Below are 12,500 nucleotides of genomic sequence, written 5' to 3'. Positions count from 1 at the left end.
GCGGAAGCTCTAGATATATCTAAGGTTTTTGACAGGGTATAGCATGAGGATCTCCTCAGGAAAATTAAATCATACGGTATCACTGGTAGAATACTTAACATAATTAAATCCTTCTTAGATAAGAGAAAATCTAGGTTGTCCTCGACGGTCGTACATCTAAACAGTGTGATATAAATGCGGGAATGTCTCAGGGGTCCATTCTTGGACTTCTATTGTTCCTAATATTTATTAATGACCTCCCCGACAAAACTGTCTCTGAGATGGGTATATATGCTGAGAACACTATAATCTATAACAGGCATGACAGGAAAACAAATGAATACATAACTAAAGAAATGGAAAAAGACTGAGGGATAACCTCCAATCTGTAGTGGAATGAGGACAAAAATGGATGGTCACATACAATGCTGCCAAGACTCAACTGGTTTCCTTCAATAATTACAAGAAACCTTCTCTGCCACCAATAGCAATGGCTAGTGACTCCCTGTCCGAGAATACATCTTTCAAACTGCTTGGCCTAACGTTCACAGGAAACATGAGTTGGAACAATTATATTGAAAACATTGCCAGGGCCGCTGCGAAAAAGGTAGGCTCTCTCTACCGTGCTAGAAAACTACTAAGACCCGAAAGTATCCTGTACCTCTATAAGGCCACCATTCGCCCATGTATGGAGTATTGTTGTCACATTTGGGCTGGTGAATCTGCTGCTAGTTTTTTTCTCCTAGACAAGTTTCAAAAGAGAGTCGCCACTCTGATAGGCCCTGGGCTGGCATCTAAGCTTCAGCCTCTGTCCCATCGACGAAACGTTGCATCACTCTGCCTGTTCTACAAGTATTTTAATGTTGAATGCTCTGACGAACTGCAGACACTTGTGTCCCCACGAGGTAGACACCCTCGACAAACCCGACAGACAGCAAAATCCCACCCCCACACAGTAGATCCCTAGATGTAAAAGATCTTTCTACTCCAGTAGTTTCTTCCCCAGAACCGCTAGACTCTTGAATTCCATTCCAGGTCCCTGCTTCCCCAACTGTACTGACATGCAGAATTTCAAGTGCAACGTGAACCGACATCTTGCTGCCCAAATCCCAACATAGTGCCCCCGTAGTTGCTGCCCTGATAGTATCCCCTACACCACAGTGGCAATGTGCCTTGTTTGGGGTGAAAATGTAATTAAAAAAAATAGTGAAAATAGGTTTCTAAATAATACCTTTGTAATTTTAACATGGATCGTAATTTGCATAATTACCAACACTGATTACTTTATTGATTTTGAGTTCTTATTAAAAATTGTACGTACTAAAAATACAGAAAATACAGGCAAATATTAATGGTTTACGTACTTGTTATAAAACGAAAATGTCATATTCCAGAATCAAGCAAAGTGGACATATTTCTGTATAATGACAAAATGAAAATACGTAAATATGTGTTTATGCACGTCACAGGACAACTCAATTCTACAACCAATATATTGTTGTATTCAGAATAATTTAATCGCACCTTTTGATTTTTGTTGAAAATTTAATTGAATTGATTTACATAATTTTTCGAATATGACATCTTCCCGTGACAAGTACATACATTATAAACTTTCTGGTGAAAAAAATTCAGAACTACTTTGAAATAAATCAAAACTTAGTTTACGTTTTTTAATCGAATAAAAGGTTCGACTTATACATTTGAACGAGGATAAACACTATTTTTCTCGAATATTATTATACCAAAACTTTCCTTACTGAAATTATAAAAGTTAAACAATTTTTTTAAACAAAAAGTTTTATGGAATTTAATGAAGTTTTAAAAAATGAGATCAACATTTTTATACGGATGTGATCTAACTGTGTGAGCCATTTCTTATTGTTTTCACGTAACATACTACACTACTTATTTTGTGAACTGAGAAAATTAAAAAAAAAAATTATAACTCATCCAGATAGGTTGAAAAATAACTTATCTTGCCGTTATTTAAAAATATCCAATAAAAATTATTTGCTGAACATTTTTTAAAGCAAGAAAAATAAATGTTCAACAGTTTGACCAACTTTTCTTAGATCCGTATAAATATACAGTTAAAATATTAAAAAAAACAATGACATTGTTTGCTGCATAATCGAAGTAAAATCTTATTTAAAATTGTTTGAAACGGGTGGAGTTTTAACTTAAAATTAATGTGCGAATTTATAATTAAATGTTCTTTTGCTTAAAATAAAATTTAACAGCATCTTCTCTGCAAGAATACCCCCCTTTGACTTTCACCTATCCAAATATAAAATACTTTTTTTTTATATTTCAGATTTGAAGTACATTCATCAGTTTTATTAATCTCGCGGCAAATTTTATTGAGCATTGAAACCAAAATAATCATTTTTCGTAATGGTTCGTATCTTGGTCCGTAACCCTAAGACTACAGGGGTGATGTTGGTAGTGCACGTGAATTTCAGTTGGGCTGAATTCTATTACGTAGGTAATGCTAAAACGCACAACTTTATAGTTGATTACAACCTGCTATATTTTGCTTCCACAGATGCTAATTATTTAGTGTTCTAATTGAGATGTCTCCACTTAAGTCAGCTGTTTAAAATAAAGAATTGTATTGGTACTAAATTGCACTTCGTATAAGTACTGTTTTTATATGAGTAACGACATATATATTAAATTTAATTATCCACAATACGTGCTTCGTGGTTTGACGATCATTATTCCTTAAAACGTAAAAATCTTCAAATTCGAAAATAGAGCAATTCATGCTCTCAGGTAGCGCAGAGGGGGTATTAAGTTTTAAAAAAAGGAAGTTTCGGTATCAATCAGTTTTCAAAATAAATAACTATTTTTATAGTGGGCATATTTTCTGTGTTCTGTTTGTTTGGTTTTTAAAATAAATTCATTATTAAATAAGGAATAAAGAAACGTAAAATACTATAGTCTCTCTGCGATTGCCACACTTAGAAAACAATAAATAAGACGCCATAGTAAGTTTATATTTGTCTTTACACATTCGTTTTTACTATTTGCCAAAATGATACCAATTCTTTAACATTTGGAAATTATCCAGTGAACTCAGTGAAGAAAACCCCTGTGAAAAACAAGTATCAATAAGAAATTTTACATTTAGGGGAAATCTAATTTGTATACATTTAAAGATTTTGGAAAACGAATTAATTTTCCTGCAATTTGAAGTATTTCACATTTTTATTTTCAAGGTTGCATGAACTTCCATTTCATGAATCTTAATTTTGACTCAGTTTGCACAAATTTTAGTGTATTTTAGTTCCATAGATTTTCTGAATCATCTTGCTCAAACAGTTTATTTTCGGCCCAGATTACATAACTTTCTCAAGTATTTTATGAAGAAATTTGAACTCGATTTGAAAACGAACAAAATAATGAAATACTTGGCATAAGAAAATAAACATACGTTTTTTTAAAACACTGTCTAGTTTTAGAGGACCAAGTAAAAGGTAAGGACAAAAAAAAGACGGTCGTAAGTAAGACGACTCTAAGAATCAGCGAAAATGTTGAATGCAATGACATACTACATACCTTGTATAAAATGAACACAATACTATAAGTAATAGATAACACCCACCCACCCACACACACACACACACACACACACACACACACACACACATATATATATATATATATTATTGGTGTGACAATTAATTGGAATCGGAAAATCGGAAAAATCGAAATTTTGGGGGTATTGAAATCGGAAAAAAATGTACTCTAATTTCTGATTCCAAAATCAATTCCTTGAAAACATGTTGAACTTTATTTTACACTGTTCATACTAAACATAAAATGATGAATATTATTAAGCTTCCAGTAAAATTAAAATCTCCACATCAGAATGACATAAAAAGGATGTAAATTTATAATACTTTTGGCTAAAAAAAGAAAGATTTCATTCCTGCTCCATTTACAAACCTTTAAAACAACTGTTTTCCACACTTCTACGCCGAATACATTTAAGCGTTACTTTGATATTGAAACCTGTCCGTTAAGTAGTGTTTGCTTGTCATAAAAGCAAGTTCTCAAATTGAGTAATAAACGATTTATGATTTTAATTGAAGCAATTTCATCAGTTAAGTTTGTATTCTTTTCAATGATAAGACGCAACTACACAGATAGAGACTGAAAATTTGTCTGCCAACAAAAATGTAAGGTCGCATTTTAAAAAAAAATATTTGAAAGTGATTAAAATATATTTCACTAAGATGTTTTTCTTATATTTGGTTTCAAAGAAGGACTTTTATTTTCGTGTAAATATAGAGGTTGAGTGGATTATTTAACGATAAAAAATATTATTGTTGTAGTAGTAGTATGTGAACGTCTTCAAGAAATCCATCTTAACAAAATTTAGATTTTACTTTTTTCAGGAGATTACGTATGGATATACTGAAAAAATTGTCGGGAAAGAAAATATGAATTCTTTTAGATTTTAGAGTTTCACATGTGAATTAAACGTTTAAAAAATCCGAATTTCTTTGCTATGAGGGTTTCCAGGCAGTTGTCTATGCGTTTTGTTTTGTTTTGTTTTGTTTTTTGAGGCGGCGGCGGGTGTGATATTAACATTTTAAAATGATTGTGTATGGTTTTATGATCATTTTAATCAGACTAGTGATTAGTGGTAAAAAAATGAATTCGTAGACGTATCCGATCCTCTAGTCCAAATTCTACAATAATTCTTTTCGTTTTTCTTCTGTCAGGTTTTTAAGAAAGCTCAGTCAAACATAATCGCTTAAAAAGTAGATTCTCATTTGGGAAGCAAACGATTTAGTTACGTGTGCTATTAATTATGTGTAATTTGCTCTACTGTTCTTCCTAGTAAGGCAGATTTAATCAAAAGATTGGGTTATAATATAGAGAATCCAGCTCTCCAAGTAGAGGCTTTCTAAATTGGGATAAAAATTTAAATTGTCTCGGTCTAGAAAAGTTTTTTTTCACACAGTAAGGACAAAAACATGAAGTATCAGATCAGGTACTAGACTTTGAATTATTTATTTGCTAAGAATATAACATAGAATAAGATCATCGAAAGTGTGTGAAAGTGGAGTCATTGGTCATCCTCTATCTTATACTATCTATCTTACTGTTAGCCAGAATGATTTCACTCACCACAATACTACATTTACTCCTATTCAAAATTGTGCCAATATGTTGAATATCTATATATGCATATATATATATATATATATATATATATATATATATATATATATACATATATATATTTATATAATATTTTTCAATAAATATTAATACGTTTTTAATGGAAAAAATATTTTCCATAAAATAACTAAAAATTGTTTGCCAATAAATGTATGCAATAATAGAAATCCAATAAAAAAAAAACCTCATACAAAAATATCTGCCTATCACTAAAAAGTCCTTAATATTCAAGAAAAAAAACTGATCGGTTTTGGGTCAAATTTTGCCAGTATCTCTTGTAACATTGTTATAGATGCATAAGTTTCTATCACACGAAAAGAATTTATGTTTTATGTACAAGTTTGCAAATGTGTATTTTGTATATAAATTTCCGATAACATACAAATGAAAATATGGACATACCCATTATTTATAGATTTTGTTCTACTGCAACATTATTTAACAACCAAAGAAAAAGCTGACCCATACAAAATTTTGGTTGATTTATTAAAAATGAATTTATATATTTATATCTTTAACTCATTGTTCTCTTTGTGGTAAGTAAATCTTCATATATCAGAACATTTCTATATAAAGGAACTTAAATCGACGCCATTTAATGAACTCTTTCAATAGGGAGGCCGGTGTCTATATTATTTGTATACTGTAGCTAATGTTTTTTCGGGCGTTTTTTGTTATTGGAATAGGAATCGTTAATTGTATCGGAATCGGACATTTAGAAGAGCATAAGAAAAACTATTGGAAAAATATTGGAATCATCCCATTACTAATATATATATATATATATATATATATATATATATATATATATATATATATATGCCTTTATTCAATGCTGATGTCTTCGAATGCCTACAGCAAGAAGAACGTGTAATGAATTAGTGAGAATATTTTCACACGGTAGCAGCATTGTTTAAATTTTAGCTGGAATACCTAAGTTAACGTTGAAAAGTTAATACTGCGCATTTTTTTAATAAACAAACATTTGTTTGTTTATATTCACACTTTTCGACAATCATATCGTCTTCTTCAAGATTATGGCCAGTTTGTGAGTTTTTCCTGTTCGGGGGCATGTTGTGATTAAAAAGCAGTATGTGCTTTTATCCAAATCACCGTTAAATAAATGCATGTTGTGATTAAAAAAAAGTATGTGCTTTTATCCAAATCACTGTTATCCAAATCACCGTTAAATAAAAGCAAAGACTTTTTAATTACACTATTACATATCACTATAAATAGTGATATGTAATAAAAACAAAAGTAGATTTAAGGTACATAGATTTATAATAGAATTGCTCATGGCGTAGTGGATAAAGTACTTGGTAAATTCAGTTGTAAGTTAAATTCATTTTGAGACTGTTGGTGAATAGTCATTTCGATCGACACTTAAAAATACAATTGCAAATTAATTTAAACTTCTAACTCGGCTTTGTTAAAGGAGAGAATACAAGCTAATCCCGTCGGTTAATTAAAGGATTCTGTTTGAAATTTCGTGCAGATATGTTGACTATACGAAAAGATTCTCGAGTTCGACAAGACACATCTAAAGTGGTTGGATGTTCCACCGAAACGTTGGGAAAATACAGTAATTCGATGAAGTCTTTTGCAGTTGATCTCAAGAAGCAAATATATTTTCAATCCCAATAAAGCGTATTTCTTTCTTCTGATTTACTTTTCAGGTATGGATTTGCATCACGATCGGTTATGTGGCTGTTAGTTTAGTTCTTTTCTTCGTTGGACGCTTCAGCCCCTACGAATGGCAAATCGAAGACACGAACCGTGGACAAAAAGTAATCAACACTTTCAACCTGTCCAACACATTTTGGTTCTCTCTCGGAGCCCTCATGCAGCAGGGATCCGAAATATCTCCTAGGTAAGCGCAAAGTATTCTTGTTTTTAGATATATATACATCGCATCTCTATTACAGTCTGTTATCCCTTTTTTCTTTCCTCCTCCTCCTCCTCCTCCTCCACCTCTTCTTTCTCTCTCAATCTCTGTCTCTCTCTTTCTTTACATATATATATATATATATATATATATATATATATATATATATATATATATATATATATATAGGTAATGTCAATATTATGGGAGATTATTTCAGCGTGAATAAAATGTTGTTGTTTTTGATATTAAATGCATTCTTTTTATATTACAAGCGGTCCCTTGCTATTGGTCACAAAATGTGATGCAATAGCAATGGAAGTCTCCCAAACCTGTCTCATTCCCTTCCTCTTAATTGGCATTCCCTTCCCTTAATTGGGAAACTTGGCGGTGCTTGTTTACCATGTATGCTAACATGATTGTATTGGACCACTTTTGTCTGACAGGTTTGAGGGTACCAGTTTTACAGTTTGTCTGGCTAGGGTATACTGACTAACAATAAAGGAGCCTTAACTCTTTGGTAGCGCTTAGAGTTACCAAAATATCGGGATGATTGTAATTACATGTCGTGTATGGAAAGGGACCCTGCACTTATCTCCGGTGCCACACACCTGAGGACGAGGAGTCATATAATGGTTCTCTTGTGTTGCATGGCGGTAGCAATGCACGCCCACTTTGCCTAGCAAACCTCACCCGAAACTTAAACTATAAAAATGACAGCTCAATCCAAAATAACGATTAAACCAAAAACACTCGAACAACACTTTGGCTCTTCTTTTGAGGCTTGTATTTACAAATATCCGTGGACTTAAAACTAACTTAGACGAGCTAGAATCATTTTTCTAGCAAACTCCTCTGATATCCTAGCGCTAAGTGAAACTAATTTGCACTCCTCCATTCATTCTGCTTTAACATGTCTGGTAAGCTTCCACTTTGTCATAAGAATCTGACAGACATGCACGTACTTGGAGTCTATATTCGTAACACCCTCCCCATGAATAGGGAATCTTAACTAGAATCAGACGACCAGGTGTTCATGCGCTTTTAGTAATTTTGCAACAGTGTTAGCTACTTATATTTTCTTTATTGCTCTTCCTCGACCCAAGAATGTGCTTTAATCAATCATGTCTCTGACAATATAGGTGCAGCACTCTCCCTAGATGCTAGCGCCTAAATACATGTTTTTGGCGACTTTACTGTCCAGCACAGTAATTGGTTTGGCTTGTCTGACTACACTGACAGCTGGGAACATCACGCATACCTTTTCTATGTCCTATTCCTTGACACACACATTAACATTCTTGACCCGTCTCCCAGACCGTCAGAACGAAAAAGCCTGACTTCTGGACCTATTTTTGACAACAGTTCCAGAAGATTATGTAACACATTCCTATTGCCCTCTCTGGAATTCTGATCACACTGTGATAATGATAATGATAGACTTCCCTCTAAACTCTCGACCCCAAAGTTGAAGAGCCATTGCTCAAAACGACAAGACACTACAATAAAGCTAACTAGGATGCAATCAGGAATCCCATTACAGATGCTCAATGGGGAAATATCTTTTCTATTGCTGCTGAGCAGTGTACCAATGGGACCACTTAATGCTTCAAATCAGCAATTGGAGCAGTTAGTAAGTTCTATAGTAAACCCCATTCTCCAAAATAGTTTACTTCTACTTGCGCAGCTGCTATTGCTAAAAAGCAGTATGCATACGGCAGACTTACCTGATATAATTCCAGTACGAATAGACAAAAGTATATAGAAACTAGGTGTAATTGTAATAAGGAAATTGCCATAGCCAAAAGGGAATATGTCGAAACCACCAGAAAACCCATTAAAGCGTAGAAATTAGGAACTCGTGATTTCTAGAAAATTTATAATAGCGTAGCAAATAATGGGCAATCAACAATCCCCCCACAATTCACCAATTTTAAAGTTTCTTGCATGACTAACGAGAAGGCTAGCATGCATGCCCATCGGTTTGTCTCCAACTTTACATTGAACCCAGAAAACCACCCTCTCTCTTATTTTCCTCCGCGAACAGAAACCACACTAGATGATCTGGAAATCCCTCCCCTCTCAAGTACATGATGTCATCAAAAACCTAGATGCCTCAAAAGCATGTAGACCTGATTTCATCCCAGCTGTACTATTGAATAAATGCTCTGCTGAAGTTGCTCATTTTCTCTCTAAATTGTTCAATAAATGCCTTAACGAATCATGCTTTCCTGACTGCTGGAAAACTACTTCTGCAGAGCTAGTTTACAAGAATTATGGCGAGAGAACTGACCCATTAAATTATTGCCCCATTGGCCCCCTTCCCCTTTCCGCCAAAATATTTAAGTCGATAATTCATTAAGCTCTAGTCCACCACCTCACAGCTGCTAAACTTCTGTTCGACCAACAGTATGGGTTTAGGCAATCCCATTCTACTGCAGATGTTTTAACTGTAATCTCTGAACGTATATACCATGCACTAGTTAAAACAGAGGAGTCTAGGGCTGTAGCCCCAGACATGTTTAAGGCCTTTGACGGGGTATGGCACGATGGTATCCTCATGAAAATCAAATCCTGTGGTATCACTGGACGAATACTTAACATAATTTAATCCTTCTTAAATAAGAATAAAATCCAGGTTGTCCCCGATGATGGGATGTCAAAACAATATATGAATGCAGGTGTACCTAAGGGGTCGATCCTTGGACCTTTATTATTCCTGATATTCATAAGTGACTTCCCTGATAAAATTGTCTCTGAGATGAGTATATTTGCTGATGACACCACCCTCTATTACAGACATGAGGAGAAAGTGAACGAACATGTATCCAAGGCAGTGGCAGAAACACTAGAAAAAGCCGCCTAGTCTGTAGTGGAAACGGGACAAAAATGCATGGTCATATTCAATGCTTCCAAGACTAAGATTGTTTCTTTTAATAACTACAAGAAAACTGCTCAAACATTAATGGCTAATAATACATTATCTGAAAGTACTTCGTCCACACTCCTCGGCTTTACATTTACAAGGAACATGAGTTGAAACAGATACATTGAACGTATTGTTAAGACTGCTGCAAAATTGGGCTTTCTCTATCGTGCTTGAAAGTTTCTTACACCTGAGAGTATCCTCACCTCTACAAAGCCATCATTTGCTTATGTATGGAGTATTGTTCAATCATTTGGGGTGGGCCTCTGTCTCTTCCTCTTAGACAAAGTTCAACTTGAAGTCACCAACATAATAGGCCCTGCACTATCAGCTAGGATTCAGCCACTGTTCCATCAACTAAATGTTGCATACTTCTGCCTGTTTAACAAGTATTTTAATGGTGGATGTTTTAACGAACTACAAGCCCTTCTGGCTTCTCGATGTAAATATACGTGGCAAACCAGACAAGCAGAAAAAATTCACCCCTACACTGTAGAAATCCCTAGATGTAAAAAAGCCTTTTATTCTAATTGTTTCTTTCCTTTAGAACTGCTAGACTTTGGAATTTCCTTTCGCTCCCTGCTCCCCTGACTGTACTGACATGCTAAAGTTAGTGTAACGTAAACAGACACAGGCATCTTGCTGCTCAACTTCCTACATAGTACGCCTACAAATTATGTCCCATATAATAACCTCCTACATCAAAGTGGCACTGTGCCTCGTTTTGGGGGTGAAAATGCAATATTAAAAAAGAAATGTGAAACTGAAGGTGTTTGAATAAATATATATTGATGGATATACTACATATGAGTAATGGCAGTTTAATACTCATAACAATAAAATAGTGCAAAATGACGAAATAATAATAATAATAATAATAATAATAATAATAATAATAATAATAATTTAATAAACCAGAAGAAAATAAAATATGTATATGAGGTCTGAGAAAAGATTTAATATACATATTGAAATCAATATAGGATAGACATGTTTATACATATGCGTATTTCTGTTGAGGAGAAAATCAAGTCTATAACGAACATCCAATGTTTTCTATTTGATGTCCAGGTAGAGTGAAGATATGTGCATGTGAATATATATATATATATATATATATATATATATACAAATATATAGTCATCCACATACAGTACTGTTTCGCTGTTTCACAGCTCATCAGTGCGGCTAGACAGGCAACCACCTCAAGCCAGGATTGAAATCCGACTGTCTGTATGGCAGTCAAGGCTCCTAACCATTACGCTATTGGCGGCCGCTGAACGAGTAGTGAATTTAACAATGTTTTGACATCGTCCGAAATATCGCCGCTCGATTTGTTTACACAAACAGCGTCGCTTATACGCTAATGGTAATTCGTGTATCACTTCTCAATATGCTCAACTCAAGGTGAAGAGCATTATAGTCATCCACATACAGTACTGTTTCGCTTATATATATATATATATATATATATATATATATATAAATATTAAGTAATGTGATTTATAATTTAAAATTTGAACAATTAAATTTCAACCAAATTAAAAATCCGTTTCATAAGAAGGAACAACAACAAAATCAATTATCTGTACGATCGTTTCGGAAAACAATGCTTTTTATTGTGGTAAACATCCAGTTACGAACACAATAATACCACAATAAAAAGCATTGTTTTCCGAAACGATCGTACAGATAATTGATTTTGTTGTTGTTCCTTCTTATGAAACGGATTTTTAATTTGGTTGAAATTTAATTGTTCAAATTTTAAATTATAAATCACATTACTTAATATTGAATTAGCTCTAGGATATCTACCTATCGAGCTTATTATATATCTAAATTACAACGAGCACTTTCTCTTTCCCGTTTTCAATTAAACTAGTAATTTCATTGTTACATTGAAATACACTCAGCTCTTTAGACTATTGCTCTAATCTCCTTTAAATTATATATATATATATATATATATATATATATATATATATATATATAGCTTCAATCTGTCCCTTGTAGTCTTAGGTGGCTTGTTGCACTATGCAATTTTAATTGGATTGCATATTAGTGACCTGGCAAACCCACAGGTGTGACAACCGAAGCAGCAAAATTAACCAGCCTGCCATTACACTATGTATCCAAATGTAGGCAGATTTTGGCATGTGTTAATGATTTGAAAATATAGGTCTGTTTATACTAATTGTCATAAAATTTTAATCATATGATAGTATTATTATCTTCAAAATGCCTGCAAATTTTCATGTAGTTTCTTCCTAGAGAACCAAAGAGATGAGCATTTCAATATTCAATTTGGCTACGAGTATAGATATATGCACACATAGGTATTCCAGTTTTATTGACAATTTTATGTTCAAAATATCAGTGGCTATTGATCAGAATTGAACAAATGGAGGCTCGTTGAAAAGCTTATGACCTGAGCTGTGTATTGGGCTATGTGATATTTACCCTTACGGTTGCACATTATTGTTTAAAAAATTATGGATTCACTTTTCT

The 12,500-nt window shown here is 33.6% G+C and overlaps 1 protein-coding gene across 2 annotated transcripts in view; it reads left to right on the top strand.

The window, feature by feature from the left end:
* The window catches only part of LOC145242245 (glutamate receptor 2-like), an 815,605-nt gene that overhangs the window by 348,326 nt on the left and 454,779 nt on the right, over positions 1-12,500 (top strand). For both annotated transcript variants that reach the window (XM_080105285.1, XM_080105346.1), the window contains exon 12: positions 6,858-7,051. In XM_080105285.1, coding sequence (XP_079961411.1) covers positions 6,858-7,051 — 194 coding nt within the window. The remainder of the gene's footprint in view (positions 1-6,857; positions 7,052-12,500) is intronic.

Source organism: Euprymna scolopes, chromosome 1 (genome assembly GCF_053919585.1).
Source record: "Euprymna scolopes isolate OS-2025 chromosome 1, ASM5391958v1, whole genome shotgun sequence".
NCBI classification, from domain to species: Eukaryota; Metazoa; Mollusca; class Cephalopoda; order Sepiida; family Sepiolidae; genus Euprymna; species Euprymna scolopes.
The sequence above is the reverse complement of the archived record's forward strand: the minus strand, read 5'-3'. Positions and strand labels throughout refer to the sequence as shown.